The sequence below is a fragment of the Sander vitreus genome, chromosome 13 (assembly GCF_031162955.1).
Source record: "Sander vitreus isolate 19-12246 chromosome 13, sanVit1, whole genome shotgun sequence".
Taxonomy (NCBI): domain Eukaryota; kingdom Metazoa; phylum Chordata; class Actinopteri; order Perciformes; family Percidae; genus Sander; species Sander vitreus.
This window is the reverse complement of record NC_135867.1, coordinates 27,524,225-27,549,276: the sequence shown is the minus strand read 5'-3', so window position 1 is coordinate 27,549,276 and position 25,052 is coordinate 27,524,225. Positions and strand designations below refer to the sequence as shown.

At 40.1% G+C, this 25,052-nt stretch overlaps 1 protein-coding gene across 1 annotated transcript in view; it reads right to left on the bottom strand.

Moving 5' to 3' along the window:
- Nucleotides 1–599: 599 nt before the first annotated feature.
- Nucleotides 600–25,052, bottom strand: part of pknox2 (pbx/knotted 1 homeobox 2) — a 116,344-nt gene continuing 91,891 nt past the window's right edge. Inside the window, exons 5-12 of the mRNA XM_078266124.1 lie at nucleotides 23,019–23,190; nucleotides 17,663–17,848; nucleotides 16,544–16,679; nucleotides 14,401–14,498; nucleotides 9,572–9,691; nucleotides 8,990–9,066; nucleotides 6,677–6,849; nucleotides 600–4,381 (exon numbers count right to left, since the gene is read on the bottom strand). Coding sequence (XP_078122250.1) covers nucleotides 4,095–4,381; nucleotides 6,677–6,849; nucleotides 8,990–9,066; nucleotides 9,572–9,691; nucleotides 14,401–14,498; nucleotides 16,544–16,679; nucleotides 17,663–17,848; nucleotides 23,019–23,190 — 1,249 coding nt within the window. The 3' untranslated portion in view covers nucleotides 600–4,094. The remainder of the gene's footprint in view (nucleotides 4,382–6,676; nucleotides 6,850–8,989; nucleotides 9,067–9,571; nucleotides 9,692–14,400; nucleotides 14,499–16,543; nucleotides 16,680–17,662; nucleotides 17,849–23,018; nucleotides 23,191–25,052) is intronic.

The window sequence follows — 25,052 nt, the reverse complement described above, 5'->3', positions numbered from 1 at the left end:
CAATAACAGATATTTAATAAGTGTTGCTGTAATTAAAAAATGACGTTTTTTAGGCTGTCAGAACACAAGGCAAGGATGCAATTATACAAGCCGTGTTAAAAACAATACAATGTTGCTCGTGCAGCAAACACCCACAGGAGTAATTAGCATTTACTCCGAGGGAGCAGTATCCACATTTCCGAAGTTGAAACACTGTGGTGGAGAGCTCTGTTGGGTTCTTTAATGGTAGGTGGTGAGAGAGCGTTTGGGCGGGCGTCTTCCAGCAAGTTAAATAACAAGGCTAGAGGCTAGGCAGTAACCAGTGGGTGGGAGACTACACATGTGACAGGAAAACGAGGGAAGTTAAACCAATATTTAGACTAAACTAACTCTGTGATCTGGAAATAGGCTACAATGTAGCAGGGCCTGAGAGGGTTGGGAAGTGTCACACACACACATAAGCCTTGCTCTATTGTGATCCTGGCTAAGATATGTGCAGCAGGGAACAATGCTCATGTCAGGGTTTTTCCTGCAAAGAGAAATTTATTTATTACTTATTAATTTTAGCCAGCCCCAAAGGAAGATCACCAGCACCAAAATGTTAAGATTTAGGAATAAAATAGCAATACAAATCCTTTCCAAATGTGTTTAAGAGTAATTTATCCAACAACAGTTGAACAAACATCAACTTGAATTTGAGAGTCGGGCTGTACCGGACTCTCCTGGTTATTTATTTAAATATTAATATCATTTTTTTTATTATTATTTACTCAAGCATAACAGACATTTTTCATCATCAAATTGTCAGAAATAGCAGGTAAATGCATATAGATTTCTGTCAAATAAGGTAAGACAGACTCATTGCCTTTACTGTACGCTTGCTTACTGCCGTGCTTACTTCCCCCCCCCAAAAAAATAAAAAAGTTCCATTAAAGGTCCAATGTGTGGGAATTTCTCCCATCTAGCGTTGAGATCACATATCAATCAACTCTCTCGCGCCACGCAGTTCAAAGTACGTATCACAGCTACGGTAGCCTTCACGCTTCAAGAAGCCGCTCTCTTGCTCTTTTCAATCTCCTTTTTCTTTTTCTGGGCGAAGAAGAAGACTCCTGTTCCTGAAATTTGGATTTTGAATACGTGTGGTCCTCCATGTTTCCTTCTTCAAACCTGCCGGAGCCGGGGAGCTACGATACCCGTTAGCAGCGTTAGCAGCACCTGTGAGTTTATCATGTGACAGAGAAAACGTGAAAGGCGGAGCAGTATGTCCTGTATGTTTCTTACCGGCTAACGTATTTCTAGATGGAGCATGAATACGGAGTGTCTACCCCAGTTCATGCAAATGCAAATGTAAAATTTAAAGCCAAAAGGAATACTTGGAATTGATGGTGGTGGTAAATATTCATGAAAAAGGACAAGTTTGTGAACGGACAACACAGATTGTGATAATGAACAACTAAACACGTTACACACTGGACCTTTAAGAGGAAAAACCCTGCATGTTAATTATCTAGTGTTTGTTCTTTGTTTAGTGCTTTTGTCTTACCTCCTGTTATATATATATATATGTATATGGCCCTAGATTTGTTTGTTCAGCCTAAACATATTCAAAACTTTCATATCACAAAGTCAAAATCAGTACCTTTACATGTTTTAATTATTAAAATCGGTCTATTGAAACACAATAGATTATGACAACCAAGTGTACAAATGAAATAGAAATAGTCCCTATTGTCTGTCACTTGCTCCGGAAGATCCATTTAAAAAAAAAGAAAGAAAAAAAGCAATCGAGAAAAGAATATTAATGAGCAACATACTTCACAATGAACAATCAGAACATTCAATTTAACATGGTTTTTTTTCTTTTTCTAGACATCTTCACATTAGAAACGAGCGACTCCATTTGCGTGTTTTAGTACAAAACAGAGAGCTGAAATTGTTTCACAGTTTCTTCAAAATCCTTCACATAAAACTGAAAGAGACGTGTCCACTGAGTTTCTTTCCTCTCTTTCTGTCTCTTTTTGTCTCCTTGAAAAAGTTTGTCAGTAAAAGACGCTGGATCTGTCGGGTTGGGGATTCCAAAGTCATTGGGCGTCTCTGTGTGATTTCCCTCTGTGTTGAGATGTGGCTGAGACAGTTTGGAGTGACTGGCAGTGCTCGCCATGCTCTTATTCTGTGACAGAATCACAAAGGTCACAAAAAAAAAAAAAATACACTAGCAATTTTCTAAGACCGACTTGATGGTTGAAGTCAAGTACATGCATGGCCACCAGCTAACACAGAAAACTCAGAAAGTTTGCCATACCTACAGTCAGGGTGCGATTTTCCGGGGGGAGGATGCGTGGGATATTACCCGTTCTGGTCTACATATTCCCAGTGGGGACAACATTTATCCCCCCCTCAAAGTGGGGGGATACAATGCTACTTCACCAACAGACCATATATTATATACCTAAAAGTATTTTCAAGTACAGCGCTGTAACGTGAACAGTCTATAGTGTCAACGGTAAAGTCTGATTGGTTGTATTTAGCCTCTACAGAGCTCCGGGACGCCAGCTACCAACAGCAGTTGTTCAGCCGCCAACAGGTGACTGTGAGCCGGCTACAGGCACCGATGGGTGACGGTCCTTTCAGGGGCCGTGGTAGTGGAGTTTAGCCAGAAAAGGTGAGCGTCATGCAGCGATCACATTTAAGTTTAGGCAACAAAACAACTCGTGACTTCATGAAAAAGATGGTGGTTTGGATTAAGACATTCCCGAGGAACGAAGGAGCGTTTCCTGGGTGAAAGTATTTTGTTTTCGGCGTGAATTGAACTCCGCTCTCTGGCTTGAAAGCGCTGTGTTTTCCATTGAATATTGAAGTACATATTTAAGTGTTTTGGCATGGCTGGCCGAGTGGCACTATATCCATGGCAGTATTAGAAGGGGGAATTAATTCTTGCATGTTTTGTTTGGTTGTGCATGATCAACCCCCCCTCCCCTGCTTTTTTCACAAATCGCACCCTGGTTACAGTATATGCAGAAGCAACTGTCCTCGCCATGTTGTTCATTGAGCTACACTCTGAGGCCACGCAAAAAACAGAAAATAGAATAAATATGCAAACCCCTTCAACACCAGAATGCAAACATATGAAAAATCTGATATACATACCTATATGTGCAGTCAGCATACATGGGTTCACTACGTTTTTCTTTGCTCGTGGCAGAAGAAAAATGAACAAAAATAAATGAAGTAACATTGTTTTAAAGTCATGCTCTAAAAGGTTTGCTGCAGCAATGAGTCAAGGGTTTCGCTCATGAGGAAGAAACACGCCGAATGAGTGTAGTTCGACCTGAGAACCTATGAGTCATTTTAAAAGGCGTGAATGATGTCCCAGCAGTGGAAGCCAAACGCATACAGTCACTTCTGCAGATATTTGGACAGCATTTCAGTTTTCTTTTAGCTCCTCGCTCTTATTTTAGGAAGCAAAATGACACAAGGACTGCAAAGTTAACGTGCAGACGGTCAGTTGGAAAATTGAGAGTACTTTTTTAAAAGCTGCTTTTTGTAACTCATTTCATGGTGCCAAGATTACATTCAATTTGCGTAGTTGTTTTTCACGTACAGTCAAAAATATCTCACTGTGCAAATTTTTTTTTTTTCCTCCAGTTTGTTGATGTGCATGTGCAACTGCTCAAGACTCATCGTTCTCCTGTTTTCTCTCGTTTAACAGCCTTAAAAATGTCAAGCCTTTCTGAAAGTATCAGACTCCTTCAACTGTTATGTAAAGTGGTTCAAATGTCTTCATTTTAAACTGGCAGTAAAATCTTTCCAGCCTTTGTGCCATTTCTGTCCATACAAAAACAGGAGCTATAGAGTAAAAAAATGTGCTACTATCCAAATATTTCAAGAGCTCACTGCATGAGAACATACAATAGTAAAAATGAAACAACACATATTCATCGTTACACTCCATGGTGGCTCTGCATTAGAGTCTCTGATGAATTTGGAGAAAACCTAATAATCCACGCGTGCTCTCCAGAGTCGCCTCTCATCAGAGCTGTCCTAGTTGAGTTTGAATGAGGCATATTTTGGGGACAGCTCAGGTCAAAGTTCATACAGTCTCTTCCTGTAGTGGCCTACTCCAGTTCCTCTCGGTGCTCCATGCGCAGATCTCTCCTTCCTCCTCCTCCTGCTCCTCCTCCTCCTCCGCTGGCCATCTGTCTCCCCGTCTCATTTTCCTCCTCTCCGTCCTCCTCGTCCTCCTCTTCCTCTTCCATTCCTTCCTCCTCTTCCTCCTCCTCTTCCTCCTCGTCCTCGTCCTCGCTGCCATCCATGGAGTCGTCGGCTCCCAGCATGGCTTGCTGCATGGCCAGGGTGGCCGAGTCTGAGGACAGGGACTGGAGGCTTTCCATGCTCAGCGGGTCTGTGGGGGGGGGTAATAAAGCCAGAAACAGATCAAATCCATCCAAAGACAGACAGACTTCTCCAGTCATCTGTGGTGCACACACTAAATTTACTTTAAAGAAGCTAAGGTATGGTGGCCAAGAGAGGCCATTTTAATGACGTAAAACACAGTCCCTCCAGAAAAATGTGATTATGCGATCGCATAATTCAATGCATAATCAGCCAAAGTCCGCATATTTATGCGGGGGGGCCGCATTTTTTCAAATACGCTGCACTTTCGCGCGCAATGCAGGGCTTGCATGATGTCATAATTCCCGCATTTTCATTGCAAAAAAGTCCCATATATCTTAGCAGAAAGATGAAAAATGTTGCGTTTACTTCACACAAGAGCAGCCATTTTCCCCTGTTGCCATGGGAACGTTATGAAGTGATGTAATTACGTGACGTGAACATCATCTAAAAGCTGCGAACCCCGCGATGAAGCCACGATGACACTGCAGTTTTTGCAAGTTCCCGCAATTTCATTGCATAAAATTGCATAAATATCCCCCATATTCCATCGCAGTTTTTAAGAAAACGTGCCGCATAATGAAGGATTTTTGCCCGCAACAATCACAAAAAAACTCAGAATTTTTCTAGAAGGACTGAATAACCCAACCAGGGGCACTTGTAGCCAAGGGGTACTTCTTCTGCCGCTGCCAGAGGGTAAGTGGAAAGATCGGCTAGGCAAAAGGATAGGCACAATATCTACCCTGGCGACCATACCACCTTAATATGGACAGTTCAGTTGTATGAAAAAATAACATCAACTTTTATATAATGAATAGTTATGCATTTGGAACACACATCGGGAATCAATGAAGGGGATATCTGACAGGGCTGTGGGCGGGCCTCAGACCAAAAAGATTGGGAACCCCTGACTTAAAGGAACACGGCGAGTTATTGGGACTTTAGCTTATTCCCCGTATCCCCCAGAGTTAGATAAGTCCATACATACCCTTCTCATCTCCGTGCGTGTCGTAACTCTGTCTGACGGCTCCACCGCTAGCCTAGCTTAGCACAGATCCTGGAGGTAACCGGCTCCAACTAGCCTACTGCTCCCAATAAGTGACAAAATAACGCCAACATGTTCCAATTTACATTTACAGCGTGTACAAATAACAAGGTCACATGAGACACAGCCATCTTCTAACCGTATATAAACTGGGAACTATATTCTCAGAAGGCGAAGCAGTGCTACTTGGGCGGAGTGATATGATTGCAGCACCTGAGAAGCCCCAAGCAGAGAGTAGAAATGCTTTGTCTTTCTGAGAATATAGTTCCCAGTATGTATACGGTTAGAAGATGGCTGTGTCTCATGTGACCTTGTTATTTGTACACGCTGTGACTATAAGAATCACAACATGTAAATGAAAATGTTGGCGTTATTTTGTCACTTATTCGGAGCAGTAGGCTAGTTGGACCGATTACCTCCAGGTTCTGTGCTAGGCTAAACTACCGGTGGAACCGTCAGACACAGTTAGGACACACACGGAGATGAGAAGGGTATGTATGGACTCATCTAACTCTGGGGGATACGGGGAATAAGACAAAGTCCCAATAAGTCGGCATGTTCCTTTTAATAACAGTGGCAAAAAAATCATTTGTCACAAATCAGAATTTGTAGTGTTATGCATTCGGCAGTACTTACACTGAATAAAACCAATTTAACTATTCATTACTGTATGTGCAGTTTATTATTGACTGAAAGCAGAGCTCCATTTTCTAAAATATTAAATGAAAACTACACTAAAGTAAACTGGTTCAGTTAAAATGATGAGAGTGACGTTTGGTTTTGAGGGTAGTTTGCTGCTCTGTTACTACAGCTGCAGTGTGGAGATAGCAAATAAGAAATGACACCCAATGGCTAAAATCGATGACCTTAAATGGGCCTTGGATGACTGAAAACTATTTCTTTATCTAACTATTCTCAAGAGAGTTGGAACCCTCGTGCTTTCAAACACGCTCACATCTTATTTAAGCCAAGGACCTAAAAACTTTATACATACCTGTTTAGTGCATAGAATACTAAGCTATTAAAATAATAGTTGTTTGCATGATTTTATAAATCATGTTTTAAGATTCCTGTAGGAAAAATGCAGATCTTTGTCAAGAATGTTATGCTCAGTGTTCTTGACTTTTGCCTTCACAGCTTCTCACATACATGAAAGGAAAGAGTCAATAGTGCCATCTAGTGGCGACATTTCAAACACACAAGTTTGAGTTAACTTGTGGTGTGTTTGTCTTGTTAGTGTTGGTGAGGTTTACTACTTACTGTCTGAGTTGTTTCCTGATCTGTGCGTCTGCAGAACTCCCGCCACGATGGAGTCCGGCCAGAAGCGCTGCGTCGGACGGTGCTGGGACTTCATCTTCTTGGCTTTAGGAGCTGGGTCCGGGTTACTGGCATCCAACATGGGCTGGAGGATACGCCGGCGGGCGTTGATGAACCTGGGAAAACAAGCAACGGTGGAAGGAAGTATTCAGATCCTTTACTTGAGTAAAATAACTAATAACACACTGTTACAAGAAAAAAAGTGCTGCATTGACAATGTTAATTAAGTAAAAGTCTCTAAGTATCATCAGGAAAATGTACTTAAAGCATTGAAAGTAAAACAAATCCTCCCATTTTAGAAAGATTATTTTTTTGGGCTTTTCCGCCTTTAATTTTCTAACAGGACAGCGAGGTGAGAAAGGGGGAAGACATGCATGAAAGTTGTCAGAAGTCAGATTCAAACCCTGGACCTCTGTGTCGAGGCATAACCCTTCCAGTATATGTGCGCCTGCTCTACCCACTGAGCCAACCCGGCCACCAAACAGTTATGTGTTTAATGGTCTAATCATCTCAGCTGGACTTGTAGCCGTTATATTGTTGGCTAGTTTACTTTAGAATAAAACATCAGATTTTATAAACTACATGTGTTTTGTGTGCAGAAATCTTAATGTGTAAAGTAACTAGTAACTAAAGCTGTAACAGAGTAATGTAGTGGAGTAAAAAGTACAATATTTCTCTCTGAAATGTAGCGGAGTAGAAAAAGCCAAGTAAAGTACAAGTACCTCAACATCTGTACTTAAGTACAGTACTTGAGTAAATGTACTTAGTTACATTCCATCACTGAGAACAAGAAAAGGACAAGGGTTGAGGTGGCGGGAGTGATGTAGTACACATTCAAATGTTCAAGTGAAAACAATATGTGTTATCATCGATTATGAAAGAGCTTGGCAGATATAGTATTTCAGAAAAGGAAACCAGAGGAACTTTGGAATGAATGTAGTAAATGCACAACAATTTCTATCTTTAAGAATGACCACAGAGAGATGTCCGGAACCGCCTGAGCTTCAATGAGGATCAATCACATATCATCAAGGTGCTGTCTGATATATTATATACAGTCCATTGATCAGCAATGTGACTTTCACTGTACAGTATATCTCCATAGATTCCAGTTATACAAAACAACATTACCGTCGTCATGTTAACATTGTTTTTAAAAACCGTATATGCAGGGCTGAAGTACTTGTACTACTTATACTACTTCTGTTGTCTCGGACTCCTTGGCGTTGGTCGCCTGATATACGTCTGGCTGCGACAATCATCAGCCATCAATCATTTCTTTTATTTTGGCCACATACACAATGTCAGCGAGCACTGTGTACTATGGATTCTTCAAGACAAGTCATAAGTTCAAGAATGGGAACTCTGCACTTTCTTTTTTATCATATCACAAATAATAATCGAGCAAAATGATAGAATAGAAGATATACTGTCTCTCACATCACATAAACTATGAACAGGTAAGTAAATGGTCTTGAAGAGGATTCTTTTATTTCTGTCTCGGTCTCGACTAGTCCTGGTCTTGGACTTGTCCTGGACTCGACAAAGGGGGACTTGACTACAGCCCTGAGTACATGGATAACATATATTCCAAAAGATAATTTTTTGGGCATTTACTTCTTATAGGACAGCTTAGACTTGAAAGGGGGGAGAGAGAGAGGGAATGACATGCAGCAAAGGGCTACAGAGCTGCAGATTGGAGTTGAACCCACGGCCACATCAAGGACTAAGCCTCTTTATATGGGCGGGCACTCTACCAGGTGAGCTAGCTAGGCGTCCAGATAATATATCATATTTAGTCCTAGTGAATACAGAAATGTAAATGATCAGAAATACAAAATTTCAAAATATATCCCACCAAAAAAATCCTTTCACAAATACCATCTTTCATTTCAACCCATCAATGGATAAAAAGGTTGAATCTCCATTTCTCAATCAACAAAGTAGCACATTCTGCACTTTCAACCTCAATTTTCAAAAGTATACTCTATCTAAAAAAAGAGCCTGTTTCTTGAGAACAAAAATATAAAAGAAGAGTGACCACACATGACAAGAAATGCCCAATTTGGTCTCAGGTGTGCTTGATATATGAGACCAGGAGATGGCACCATAGTGCCAGCAATGTGCTGAGGAGCTGCAGTATATTCCAGTTCAACCAAACCTCTACTCCACACACATTTATACTACAATAAGAGAAAGCAGGGTCTATTTGTGTCCAAATGTGCACATGAGGACTTTATGGCCACAGAATCTTACCAGTTGTTGACTTGCAAAAGGGTTAGATTTGTTTGTGCTGCAATCTGCCTTTTCTCGTCTTCTGTTGGGTACGGGTGCTGAAAGAAAGAGGAAACAGCAGCTTAGTTTGCAAACGTTTTTCTGTAATTGATAGCATCTGAGTGCCAGTACCTAATTGATTCTGACTTCTCATGTGAAAAACAGTGAAATGTTCTACTCTAAGACCAGTCAGTAAACCTCCCCCCTCCAGCTAGTTTACTCTCAATATGTGAGGGTAGGACCTGATAAGCATGGCTTACCTATCCCTTTTCCAACGGGTCTAGTGTTATGTTGAGATTTTTTGTTTTATTTGTTTTGTTATCATTTTTTTTTCTTCTTTTGTTATACTTTTTATTAATTTATACATTATATATATTTATACACAGTATATATAATTTTTTTTTAATCATTCGAAATAAAAAAAAAGATTTCATTCATTATTCATCCTTTCCTTCACTGCTTCTACAGCTGCCACCTCATAACACCTCATAACATGTATGACCATTTCAGATGAATACACACACACACACACACACACACACACACACACACACACAGCCTCACCATGAGATGCTGAAAGAGCCAGGAGCGCATGATGTTGGTGGCATGTTTGGGCAGGACCCCCCTCTTATTCTTGGACTTTTTGTCTTCGCTGTCCAACAGGGACGACAGGTCCACGTTCACCTTTACAATAAAGACCAGGAAGAGAAGACAAGGGAAGAAATGAAGCGGATTGTAGGGCTTAGCAATTGTTGCCACGGAAACAAAGGGAGACTACCAATTACCTATCTTTTTTTTCAGTGGCAAGGGCAGAAACACCTCCTCAAGTGTCACCATGGAAACTGAATTTGAGTAATGATACTTAAAATGTAAAAAAAAAAAAAAAAAAGCTGCACCCTTGACTATGTGGAAACACGAGAGGGTCAGTGGTCTGTTTGGTCCCCTATTGCACTATTTCCTCCTTTTTGAGTGACGTTTCATTAAAACTACAGTGGATAGTTGTTTTAGGAAATGTCTGAGCCTTTTCTTTTAAATTAAACAATATATATGTGAGCCATTTAACATGTATGTCATCAGTAGAAATCAAAGGCATAAAAAAGGGGCTAAAGTGCTAGAAAACGGTAGGGAACTCAGAGCATTGAGAGATGGACTGATTCATTGTTGGTTTAGGTCTTTTCGTGGGATTTCTTGACAATAATACAAATATAGAACATCACCAGACTGAATCTTTGATGCCAGGTAATACTTTAGAGTATTCATTAGAAGGATAAACCCCTTGGGATGAATCATCTCATTTCCGAGGGGGTCCTTAGGACAAATATGCAGAAACTACAAAACACAAAATACATTCCCACAAACACACAGCACTCCCAAGCCTAACTACTCCAACACCAACTGACTCCCCCCATAAAAATAATAATAATAATGAAAAATGCATACAGTATATACAGTTAAATACACAATAAGGTTGTCCTTTCAACTTCATGAAAACAGCCCACATTTCTTGTGTTTGTAAAGTCTATTCACACAGTCATATGTGGAGACTCTATAGGGACCAAATGCCCCCCATGGTAAACCATTCAAGTCTAGGGTCATGTTAGTGTGTTGGCGTTAGACATGTATTGGTTAGGGATAAAGGTTAGCCCCAGAGTGCCCAGAGGAAGGATGCAATTTGATGCAATGTCATCCTTAGTGAAAGAATTGTGTGTGCACCTGTGTGTGTTTACTACATTACAGTATGTGTGTGTTCATTTTTCATTTTGAAGAAAAATGTGTATGTGTGCACTGAGGCCGATAATATGAAACGCAATGAGCCCTCAATAGCGACCATTACCAAACTCTCTTTGACACTATCTGCACAGAGCTATACTTCATATTCTAAATAAAAACACGTTGAAGATGTATACACATACACATTTATCACACTGTATTTTACTGCCTGCATATTGCTAAATATGTAATATATAATGTGAGACAAATCTTTGTAATCTGTCATTAAAACAGCGACTTTGGGTTATTTCATAATTTTGTTTAAATGAGGCTGAAACACTTCAGAGCGGAGCATAATGTATGCATGTAACATGCATACGCATGTAGGACAAAATGCATGAATAAGTAAAAAATGCAGGTCTGCTTAAGAATATGAAATACATTAACTGTATGCAGAGTGTAGTAGTTGAAAGAACCCAGGCTGTCTTAGAGATAAATAACAGACAAACCTGTATGAACTCACAACCATGCAGAACCCCCGTTAACCCACACAAGGCCCATAGATACACGTTCACACACACACACACACACTCACATCCCCCCTCACACTCCTCACACCAAGCAAGAGCCATTACAGTTGCAGCTGGGTGTCACGTGGGTAACCCTCCTCTTATACCACCTCAGTTCTGGGAGTGTGCGTTTTGCGGGGGGAAACTAAGGTTGAATTAATTGCCGACGCCGAGCTGGAGAGTGTGATTACTCGGGGATTGTCGGCAAAGTAGTAACGGGGCCGTGTTCAATTCCCAGCCCGCATGTAGCACTCTGCTTCAGCTGGGTCACGGCTTTTCACCGAGGCCTCCTCTGACTGTCAAGCACAGACTGTACCTGCCTGAAACTGAGCCAGGCCACTGCTGCTGCACAGGGATCACTGTTTGAACTCCCCTATCCCAGTTTCTATTCATATCTACAGGCAAGTGTTGGGACTATCTGGCCTCAGTGATGCGCTAAATCCACCTAGCCTGGGGCTTTTCTGAGTCATGCATATGTTTGAAGTAAAATGTAATCTTAAAATCCAAACTAAATTTGATCTATAGAAAAGGTTTACTCCCCCCTAAGCAGAAGTAAATAACGTACAACTTATCTTCTGTTGCATATTTTAATATTGCATTGTCAATCTAAGCTGTGCCTTAATAAAAATGTGGAGTATTACATAATTAAAAAAAAAAACTTTACACCATAGACCAAGAGCACGTAAACATTCAAACAAGTTAATCAGGCCATTTTAACTGCACAGCTGCCAATTCCTATAAATGATCTTTGCTTTATGTTTGTACTCATTCTTTGACTAGCATTCTAATCTAGTACCAAAATATTGCCTGTTATTAAACTTTATATATTTTTTGCAAGTTAGACAGTGTGCAGGAGTTATCTTTGCAACTTTTGACCTGCTTGTCCCCCCTATTTTTTTGTCTGTACTAATGTTTATACTCTATAAAAGTGAAAGAATGCCATCTCCAACTCCTTTTTACATCAGTGATACTAACTACATTAAAGGCATTGCCAGTGCTACTGCCAATGGCAGACCTTTTACTTTGAAATGGAATTCTGTGTTTTTATGTCCGTAAAGAATATTATGTCTGCTCTACATTTGTGGGCCTATTATGTTGCCTTCCGTCTGCTGTCTCAGTCCTGTGTTGTGACTGTCTTTTGATGAGTCAGTGCCAATTAGCCAGGTCAGATTGCTAGTGCTTCCGTCGGACGGAGCCAAACAAAGACATTGGTTCCGTGAGCAGACCTAACAAGGGCTTAAGTGGCTGATGGAGATCAGGGTTTCTATTCCCAATACTCTGACACCTCCTTTCCAAAAAAGGAGGGTCTGTGGCGGGCGATACAACAAAAGGACTGGTATAGGTTTTGGATTCCAACAGTCCTCTCCTTGATTATCTTTTAAGGAAACAATTACACTTTGAAAAAAGAATTAGAAATAGCTTTCGTTGGCTTACCGCTCGGCTGCAAAACATGAATGCAACAAACGATGAATGAAGTTGTCTTGTTCTTTAATTTTATTCATAGAACATAATGTCCTTTTCCAAATCCTTTAAATATGTCAGGGTTTGATTCTATAATCATCTGTGATGACACGTTAAGTGTGAAGCTCGACTAAATTGTACAAGTGTCAAATCACGATTCACTGTATTATCGCTGACTCATCGTTCAGAGATAAAACAGTGAATGGTAAAATAGTGCACTGATTAATGTATGAGGCTAAATATTGGTTCTTTAATGTAACTGTTTGCCTAGTCTCACATAGCCAGACTTTCCTCCACAGCGCTGCGGAGGAGGGTTTGGCTAGTCCACACAGCATTCTGGGATGGGAGAAAAACATGCTCTGGTTTATTGGCATTTCTTTAAACCAATCACAATCGTCATAGTCGCTAGTCTCGGAAAGGAACTTGTTTTGGTGGAACGTGTGTACGTTCAAAAGTAGTTTTAGTCGTGCAACAGAAAACTCAGATTGGACAGATAGTCTAGCTAGCAAAGCAAATGTTGATTAATGTGCATTGTCCAAATCATAAAAATACATCTTAAAATCAGTAGAAAATTACACTTTAAAAATGTTTTTTTTGGGAGGTACCTTTTATATTTAATTCAACGTTCAATTTGTTCAATAAAAGAATGTTGGGAACAATTTCCTTTCATTTACTTTAAATTCAACAAGCAGTTTGTTGTATTATAATACTGAAAGCAGCAGAAATGCAGAACATAGTACACACTAATATCTATATTTGTTTATGTTTATGTTTATGTTCGTTTATGTATCGCACGTAATATCGTTATCACGATATTTTCCTCATATCGTGCAGCCCTAATTGACAGCAGCCTTTATCTTTAATATTGTAGATGATGTGTTGCTTTCATCATTTCAATCAATACTATTTTTTGTTACAACCTCTTATTTTCATATTAAATTTGTAATTGATTACTAGGAACGCATATGATGCTCATTCATCTCCACAACAACCTAACACTCAGAAAAAAAGAACACACTGAGGCTCCAAAATACCCTCAAATAAATGCAGAAGCCTTTTGAGTAGGAAAAAAAAAGGAAATATTAAAACCACAAATGTGTCCTTGTGTCATAAAAAATCCAATTCCAGGCATTCATGTGCGGCTGACTGTTCTAAAGCCTTTCATGGAAAGGAGATAAAACATTTGTGGTCATAATATTTCCTGTCCATAATAATCCTTATTTCACATACTACTGAGTGAAAATGTTGTGTATTAAATTTTAGTTTTATTGCCTGTATCTGTGTAAACCCCATCATAAAAAAAATATTTTATGTACAGTAAACAGTATGAAGGAAGTTAGTCTTAAGTGCATGTCCTTACATGATTTTCATTCACAGTCAAACCTGACAGGATCATGTAAGCGCCACAGACAAAATGGAAATAGTTTATTCCCATGACGTCTGGGAATAAACTATTTCCATTTTGTCTGTCAGTGTGTGGGGGGGGGGGGGGGGCTGTGTTCAGACAGAGACAATGAAAAGGCACCCATGGGGGTTTCTGTGAGATGTAAAAAGGCCCTTTTGATAAAAACAAAACAAATGGAGAGATGGTGGGGAGGGCACAGGGTGGGAGCCAATGTGTCGGCCAAAGCATTCTCGGTCAGACGGCTTTACCTGGGAGTTCTGGATCTGAATGGTTCCCGGCGGCAGCGCCTGCGTTAACACTTGCCCTTGCGATGTCACCATGGCAACCGGCTGGTACAGGGTCCCACCTGAGGGGATAATTTTCCGTCATGAGTATCAAGTGGCTTCAGCAGCTACATCTCGCACTATCGCCAGAGCCTTATTAACTTCTTCTCAGCCCCGCAAAACAGAAAAACAAGAGACAAAATGAGTCAATGGAAGGTGTGTCAATGTCCATTAACCCAGAAAAAAAGAAGAAAGGAGTGTGTTTTTGCTTCTGGCTTAATTAGTCTTGATCAAGACACTCTTATCACAGTCTGTTTGTGCTCTTCAGTGTGTAGTGATCAAAGGCAGATATTGATTTATTTTCAGTTAACAGGGATTTCCAGAGGGCAGGATTAACACTTCACTGTACAGGCTTGACATCGGACAAGCCCTTTGTGAAGGATGCTATCATGGCTCTATGATACACATATACACAAAACTCTACAGATGTATATTAACAGAGAATATTAAAATAGTAGCTTTTATTATTATGATTCATTGCAGAATGGCGTGTACTGTATATGCTTGCATGATGTGGTTTAAATTCCAAAACATGCTTACCACACTGATTCTTTTTAATACTATGTTTTTTGAACAAAATGGATTATTAATGCAAATTCATAATAAATAATCAAGTGGATGTAGCATAGTAGTGAACCACTTTTAATGTTCCATGCCTTCTGAAGGCATTGTAATGACAATAACCTTAATTCATTCTGTATAGTACTTTTCTAAATGTGGTTACAAAGAGCTTTACAGTAAAAAATAAACAAAGCTAACATAATACAAATGATCAAAAATATAAAATTGAATACACTAAATCAAAAATAAGGTATTTGAGCCAGACAGCAGCACTTTGGATAAACTGGAGCCAGCAATGATGGTGTCCTATGGCTAGGACCTGAATAAAGGGAATGGCAGTAGTCTGAGGCTACGTTTACATTGCTACGTTTTGGCTTTGAAGCGGAGTTATGAGCCAAAAGCGATCTTCGTGCACATAAGTGTTCCAGTAGAATAACTAATCTCCGTTTAAACTAACAAGCCTAACCTCATATCCCATCAACATTCTCGTATACTGGGCATAAACAGGAGGCAGAATGACAAGATCTGGGTTTATTTAGCTATGTCACTAGGTCTAAGGCTGATATGCAGCTGTGTGTCATCAGCATAGAGGCAGAACTTAATGTCAAATCTCTGCACAATGTTACCATATATATATACACACAATATACTGTAACAGAAGTAGTCCCTCCATGGATCCTTAGGGGACTTCACAGGTAAAGAAGAGGCCCCTCCATTGATGACATGAAAACTTCTACTAGTAAGGTAGGAATGAAACCAGTTGAGAGCCAGAAGAAGAACATAACACTTTGTATCACTGAATAAAAACTACAGCAGAGTAGAAATATGCACATTACTAAGTGGTAGTTACCATGTATCGTCTGGTAACAAATATAACAGTATATCACTGTATAATATCTGCCTATATTCACTTTGAAACTTGAAGTATCAAACATAATTTATCTACCTACCTATGTTTTGCCCCCTGACAATGACAGCATGAATCTCTACTATCTCCAATTGGTTTTGAATATCAGAATGTCACAATATTTCCACCATCTATACAGACAGTACTATAGCTCAGTGCAGGCAAATGTGATTATAAAATGTCCATTGGGAAAATGAAGGGTTCAGATTTTACACATATAATATATTACACACATAATAGCTTACCATTTACTGATAATACTGCAGATTTGCAAAATTAGGTGTTTTGTAAAAGCAAGTGTGATCATGGAAACTTGAAGAATCAAAATATGTCTGTGGGATGTATGCGGAAGCTCCACATCCCGTGTGAAATGAAACCGCTTGTTTGAAACCAGAAAAGCCTGAACCAATCCATGGATGTTAAATATGCAGATTTTACTATGAGGAGTAAATCAATGCATTCAATAGTTCAAATTATCACTACCCCAGCTTTTAAATGTGACATTGCCCTAGATATACTAACACTAATATAAGCCAAAAATGAATATGGCCTTGTTTGTGTCAGGGTCCTGGTGTTTGTGTGTGGTAATCACATGCTTACCCGATACCACTTGAGAGTTGATGGTTGTCATGGTGACATTGCTCTGTTGCAGACCCCCGGCGGGCACCAATATCCCTGAAGGGTTAACAGAGCTGGAGACAGAGGTCATGGATGGAGAGGAGGTCTGAATTAGTTCCTGGGGGATCACAGAGAGACACTAGTGAGCAAATGTAAAGAGCTAGCTCTACTGTTTGTGCCTGAAAAACTCCCAAAACTCCTGCTGATAAATGACAAAGTGTATCTTGGGGAGTGCTACTGAGAGAAAGATAGCATCAAGGAAGTGTAAGATGCACATAGATGTTGTTAAATGTAAGGCAGAGGACGGCAAATTACTTCATGTCCTGTGGCCCTGTGATAAGGTCCAGGAGTTTTGGACCAAGATACATGATAAGCTATGTCTGATTGCAGAGACCCAGGTTCCATTCAGCCCAAGATTATTTGTTCTGGGAGATGGATCAATCCTAAGTGGGGTGGATAAGCACATAAGAAGCTGGGTCCAGAATAGTTTAATGATAGTCAGACATATTATTTTAAGGGGATGGAAGAATGAATCCAGGAGTGGGCTTGTGAGATGGCTAGGGTGGCGGCGTTTGAAAAAATGTCAAATAAACGGTCTGCCAGATTGGATGTCTACTGTATACTAGAAAATGGGGAAAGTAACTGAGCTTTCTGGAGGGCTCCTAAGAAGCTTTGTGCTGGGGAGAGACGTGTATGATGGGCTTAGGGTGTTGTCATTTATACATATGTTTATTTTTTATTGTCTATGTTGTTACTATTTTGTTGAATGGTCTTGAATATTGCAGTAACTGTCTCATCTTTTCTTGATGTGTGTCTGGGTCGGTGGTGATGAAGGGGGGGATGTGTTCATGTTGCGAATTGCATGTTTTCAGTGGTGGAATGTACTTTTATTTATTATTTTCAATACTAATATTAAGTACATTTACCTGACGATACTTTTACTTAAGTAACATTTTCAATGCAGGACTTTTACTTGTAACAGAGTATTTTTACACTGTGATATTAATACTTTTACATAAGTAAATGCTCTGAATACTTCTTCCACAACTGTACGTTTTGTGAGTTGTTAAAAAAAAGATGGCTAGAGAGTCCATGACTGACCTGCTGCATGTTGAGACTGGTGTGTGATGGAGAGTAGGGTCCTCCGAGGTCATTACGGAGGAGGTTGTCACTGTGCATCTTGGTCTTGAGGCAGGTGATGTAACGGTTGCAGAAATCTTTACAGAGCTCATTGACCTTCTCCAACTCTAATAGGTGGATTCGCAACACCTGAATGGCCTTCACCATCTGAAGGAAACAGAGACGAACCATAAGCAGATCACCTTCACAACATGCTGACACTGAATCACTTTATTCATTGTTTTTATTTTATAATCACCATTCATTTACCTATTAATGCTTTTTGAATACATATTATGCACAGTTTATCCCTAAATAATTGCCAAATAGCATTAAGTGAGACTTATAATACATTTTTTCAACAGTCAGGCTAATGTAAATTCTAGGAAGGGTTAAAAAGGGAACTAATAGTCCATCAGTCTACAGCTATGCTAATGGCACCCTGGGGCTCTGTAAAGCACAGTGCCGCTTTCAGCTAAATGCTACCTAAACAGTCTTAACACGATGATTACAATAGCACATAATGTTTACAATGTTAACCATCTTAGTTTAGTGCTATAGCATTTAGAAACAAATAGTTTTGCAGGTATTTAGTCAGGTATTTAGTCATAAAAATAAGGACTGGGTCAAGTGACTTTTTGACCTCCTGGCAGTGTTATTTATAAAGTCAGGGATCATCAACATTAGCTGCTACATTTCCCATAATGCAACTGGATATCATCTGTCATGAGATCTCTCCTGCCTACTAAATGCCCACTTCTTTCAAACACCTCCAGTTTGTAATGCAAGTTTTTCTGTTAAGAATTGTAAGACTCATAGGTCTAAACACTGGGAAGCTCCCTCCAGAGCCACAGAAGACATTATACTGTACTGTGAACGTCAAGTGTACATTTGGTGGGGTGCTCCTTTAAGATACAAACAGAGAGGTTCCTTTTATGTCATTTGGTTGATTTTAAAGGCCCTGAATACCCACACAGGTGTTTATAGTTAATGTGGCCGATTGGACCTTTTCCAAGACTGTGGGTGTGGTTAGACTGAGTGATTGACATCTTCCTGAGTCCACTGTTATTGTTGTTGCACCTGTTAGGGTGGGACAAATGACACCTTTGTCATCCTTATTGGTAGAAAGAATTTGCGACCTAATAAGTTCCCATCAAAGCTCCGGCCCACCTTCAACCTGAAAATAGTCTAATCAGCCAGAATAACTGAAAACACCTGTGTGGGTGTTCAGAGGCTTTAAAGGTTATAGCTCCTTTAAAACTCAATGCAGGACAACCATTAAAAACTCTTATTATTCTCATTTTTCGGGTTCATACTTGTATTTTGGGTTTCTACCAGAACATTTATAAGCCTTAATGTTAAATAAACACATTATTTTTCTCATACTGTCTGAATATACCTGTATTCTCCCTCTGTCTGAAACGCACTTTATAACTATATATAGTACAGTTGTGACATCACAATCTTACAGAAGTCCTGATGGCTCATTTAAAGGCACAGTTTCTGAATATGGGCTGTGTGCATTTACCTGTGGATTGAGCATTTTGATACTTTTTTTGTATTTATATTGCACCTTGACATGCTGTATGATTAAAAAAGACATCTCACTTTTTACAAAATGTGACCTTTAACACAGGTAACCTCATCTGCCCTGAACGACTAGATACAAGTTGGTTCTAAATATACAGATGCATAGACGATCACCTAAATAAGGTCTGGGTGTACTCAAACACACATGTTCCATATTAAGTGAAATAAACTCAAAAACAGATTGTGGAACAAGTGAGATGAGGTGTTTACAGGCAGTTTTTAAAGGGTGAGATGTGACGAGGAAGTGGCATGCAGCGATTTCTTTTATTGATGAGCCAGGAGTGACATCCGCATTTATTCATTTCAGAGATGCATATAGATTGAGAGTATAAATACGGGCTGTAATCCTTTCATCCTTCACTCTCTCAAAGAATGGATCTCTTCTCTTCTCTTACATTTGACTTTTCATACAGTAACCTCCCCCTTTCTTTCTACTGTGGAATGGAATCTGTCTTATCAGGGTTTGAAGAGATGTGCATGTCAGATGTGATTGTGAGACAAAGCCGTTGAAAGCTCAGAAAAACGGACACACCAAATTTCAAGAATGAGCTTGGACTCAACGTGAGATAAAGAAGCAATTTTTACAATCCAACCAAAAGAATCCAACCAATTATTGGACACCCCCTGATGTTGTAGCTTCTATGTTATAAACCTAAAACTTTGAAACAAGAGTGATTAGATATACTAATATAGTATGCCCATTAGTTTTCATTTTACTGTTGTCATGCCAGTTGCTGAGTTTAGTTTTTCAGTATTTTCCTCACCACGCTGTTCCTGGCAAGTAGAGACTTAGAGACAGCATTCAGACTTTCATGGGGCATGAAGAACCTCCACTGAAACAAGGGCCCTAAAGGAAGTCTTGAGGCTGGGGAGGCAGGTTGCAGCGCAGGTTTTACAGATGAAGCTGTCGAGGAAAATCTCCCCACACCAAAACGGAATCATTGCTCTGAGCAGACATTTTCAAATGATTGAAAAGATAGAGATTGAAAATAGTGGTGGTTCATAGAGGAACTTCTATCATATTAGATACTGAAGGACTTGTCTGATAATTAACCCCATTTCATTGGAGTCGTGTTGCAAGGGCCCAGGTTTATTTCCTCACAGCTATTTATATAGTAGTAGTATAGTTAGAATCGAGGGGTTTTGTTTGTAGTACATGTTTTTTTAAAACAGGAATCATTCAGTTAATGTTCAGTATTCATATATATAGTTCTGTTTTTCCGTCTCTTCGGCAGTTATCTGATTATCGACTCTGTGAAGCAGACTGTCGTGTACTCCCTCAGAGTCACTACTCAAGGTCAACAAAATGGACAGAAAAGTGCTTGGCCAAGGAGGAGATAAATCAGCTAATTAAACTGCGCTCACTTAATCAAGGGACCAGTAACTCTTTGCCATGGCAGCCAGTCAGGCCCAGTGTAACATTACTGTCCTGCGGAAGAGTTAGGGCCCTCTGGGAGGGATGCTTGCACCCAGTGCCTCATAAAACACACAGATGCAGGGTTAATTGACTGTTCAGCACTTGTCGGCCTGTCGGCCCAAGTACTTTAATGGCAAGAGTGCACTTCTTTTTTTTCTCGTCTCTGTCTTTGTCTCCGTCTGGCTTCAACTCCTCCCCCTCTTTTCTCCGTGACATGATCAGCATCCTCCTTCTCTTAATTTGAAATTACTGCTAGCTGTTGTGCATGGGGAAGTGCAGGGGGAGGATAGGGAAGATTACATGAAAAAGGAGGGAATGATTAGGAGTAGTAATGATGGGATCCACTGCAAATAGACAACCTACAGCTTCATTTCTTTTTTCTCTTATTCTTCATTTACTGGTTCTATTTGATGCCCTTGCTGCCACTTCCTGTAAAGGCGTTACCACGGTGACGGTAGGCAGGGGTTTAAATGTCGGCTGCACTTGATAACTGTAGATGGTAGGTGGCAGCAGAAGGCTTGAATCCTGGGCCACGTTCAGCCTCGACAAAACGTAGCAACACGTTTATTTAAATGGAAACGGGGGGGTGTTGAACATCCTGCTGTGGGCGCAAGCGCGCTGCCTTTTTATTACCACAAGTTTACAGACAGGTCTCTGATTGGGTATCACCTGGGACACAACCACTAAACGAGAGACACAGCCACTAAACGAGACTAAACATAACTCAACGCGGTAACACTTTACTTGAAGGTATGGACATAATCGTGACATGACACTGTCATAACTATGACATGACACTGTCATGAACGTGACATATACGTTATAAACAAGTCATAAACGTTTATGTCATCTTGTTTAATGTCAAGTTGTCTTAATAAGGACACTCCAAAGAAATTTAATGTCAAGTTGTCATTACAAAGACATCCCAAACTAATTTAATGTGAACTTGTCATGACCAAGACCACTTCTGGTAATGTCACTTTGATTAATGTCAAGTTGTCATAATCAAGACAACCCAAACAATGTCAACTTGTCATGACAAAAACCAAATGACACTTAATCGACAGAAGTCATAAACGTTTATGACTTGTTTATAACGTTTATGACACGTTCATGACAGTGTCATGTCATAGTTATGACAGTGTCACGTCACCATTATCTCCATACCTTCAAGTGTTACCCTCAAAGCTGTTGCAAACTGTTCCAAGGAAACTTAGCAAAACGGTGCACATCCTTTGAGATTGAACGTGCCACTGTTGACAGCATGTTGAGACAGGATTTAAGGATTTAAGAATAATACACTCCCCCACCACAAAGTGGGTTGCAATGGCAGATATGTCCATATTTCCATTCGTTGACTCCACAGGAAGTGAATCAACTGCAGAAGAAACCTCTTACATAGTACAGTCGTATAGTCACGTTATGACTGACAGTAACTTCGCTGAAAGCTTTGGCCAAAATATGAGATATGTTACGTGTAGTGAATGTCACTCGCAATAATTTCTGTTATTAGACCTGATCTTTTTTATTCAGCTGTGAAACCAGATGAACGGTAACACGATTAATTGTGTAACTGTGTTATGCTGTGATTTAGCAATAGGGCTACAACAACTAACGTTAATCAAAAATGATTAAAATAGTTGCCAATAAAGTTTTGTCAGGGATTAGATGTGTCAATGCTATAATGCACGGCATCTTACACGTTATACTCCAGTGTCTCTCAGAGTCAGATCTCATTTCAGCTAATTAGTTGAGCAGGTTCCCTACAGCTAACTAATGTTAATGTTCAATCAAAGAAGCACCAAAAAGCATCATTTAACACACCACTTCCTAAAAATCAAAGTGGTGTGTTAAATGATTACCTAGTCTCGCATTGCCAGACCTTCCTCCACAGCGCTGCGGAGGAAGGTCTGGCTAGTCCACACAGCATTTTGGGATAAGAGAAACACGTGCTCTGGTTTATTGGCATTTCTTTAAACCAATCACAACGAACGGTACCTCTGCAAAATAGTCTCAGGAAGGAACTTGTTTTGGTGGAACGTGTACGTTCAAAGGTTGCTTTAGTCGTGCAACAGAAAACTCAGATTGGACAGATAGTCTAGCTAGCTGTCTGGATTTACCCTGCAGAGATCTGAGGGTCAGTTAACCATAGTCCTCATGAATCCACCAGAGGTTAGAACGCCAACACAAAGAAAGAGGAAGGGGACGGACATCCGGCCAAAAATAAGGGACATCCAGTGGAATTTTCAGCAGCACTGGAACAATCCCAGAAAATGAAACGTCGTCGATATAGACTAATGATTACCATGCATGTCACAGCAGTTAGCTTACCAAGTTGTCCAGCTCTGGATCTTCACTGAAGAAGGGCTTGTGTTCTCGCTCTTGCTGATGCACAAAGTTTTCAATGTCCACATCAAAGCTGGCTGATGTGATGCATTCAGAGCCCTGTGTGGCCTGCTCACATTTCTCAAACAACAGCGCCAGCAGAGGGAACAACGGATGTCTGAGGGGAGAGAGAGAGAGAGAGAGAGAGAGAGAGAGAGAGAGAGACAGTGTGTGTCAGTGTGTATATATGTCGTCTCTGAACTTAATTCATGTCTGAAATGTTGGTACATCAAGCCATAACTGTAGCTCTGAAAATATTAATTTCACTGAATTTCCAAGTTCCATGAGAACCTGATGAATGCATTTTAGGCCATTTTGTGTTTTGCAATTAATTCAATTGGTACAGTCACTATTTTTTATCTTAGTTGGAGGTTACCTACATTTCCCAGGAATCTTTTTTACAGCCCCAGATAAATGGTGTGAACTCTCAATCAAGGGTGTGTGTGCTGACATAAACTAGCCAACTCTGCCTGTGTGATTGTGCATGTGGGAGCGAAGAAGAAACACACGCTCCTTTATTCTTACACCAAAAATCCGACATTTGCCATTAACGTTTAACATGCAGCTGATTTGGTGTCTGCAATGAAATTCTATTGGATTAATGTGATGTGTGTCTTTGTTTAGCCAGTTACCTTTGAGAATAAGACAAAGAGACCAAGGAATTCAAGTTAGTAACTGTAACGGTATATTTTTCCTTTAAAGCAGCATAATACAGTTACTACATAAGGTACAGACTATAAATATATTACTAATGTTACATTATTCATCCCTATAACATATCACTTGAGTGCTTCCATTGATGGATTATCATGACCAAGGACCCATACCTACACACACACACACACACACACACACACACACAGACACCAAGCACAACCTCTTCCAGCGCAGCACAGAACTAAGTAACATATAGGTGTGTACACACAGTATTATGCTGCAGTCATGTTGATTATGTTGCTCGGATACAATAACCACATTTCAGTCCTATTTTGCTCATGTTATGCATTGCAACCAATGTACACCTTGCCTCTGCTATAGCAGGGCCTGCTGTGTGTTTCTCTGTCTGGGTTGTCTTGCAGGTCTCTGGGCGGACTCAGTCAATCAGTGCAACTGGGAGCACCTGGCCAGTCTCCCAGGAGCCTCTAAGATCTGGCTCTCTCCAGGAGCAAAGCGAGGGCTCCAGAGCCGAATGTTTCCTCAAAAAGCCCCAAATCTTTTAGGGTTTTAAAATAACTTCATCTTTCATTTCCCCTCAGTCTCTCTGACTGGACCAGCAAATCAATGGAGCAAAAGTTCTATTACTGGGGAAATATCAAGATTAATCCTGTGAGCTCTACTACAGCAGAGTATAACAAAAATAGGTTATACGATTAATAATACTGTTTACGTCAAATTCCTACCCTACCTATGTAGCCTAACTTCAAAAAATAGTTACATCAGACAATTTTATCTTCATGATTTGTTGTGTTCTTCTTTCAGGATGATGAAGACAGTTGGAGAACAATTTGATACAAAACAGGATGTAGGCTCTACAGGATCATTCTTTTCCTTGGCAAATATTATGTTTTTCCTAAATGATGTGCAGACTGTTAGGCATTCTATTATCTGAATGATGCATCCGATTATCATGAAATATAGTGCACATAGCTGTGGTAAATGTGGAAATCTCTTTGGGGGAGCTTGCCCCCAGACATCCCTAGGTTTGGGCTGAACCCTGAATGTTTGCAATGTCTGGCTCTGCCCCTGGCTCTCTCCATTATCCTGTCACCACGTTTCTTTTTGGTTGGCTTTGGCCTTGTTACTAGTTTAGGTTCTACACTGTGCAACACCTTTCACTCATCATCTAATTCCACATGCTGACACACACCAATTAGCATTCCTTCCAACTTTAGTAGGCTTTTCATGTATGTTCAGTAAATATATGTTATACCCAGGGTGCGATTTGTGAAAAAAAAACAGAGGGGGGATGTTTTCTGATCA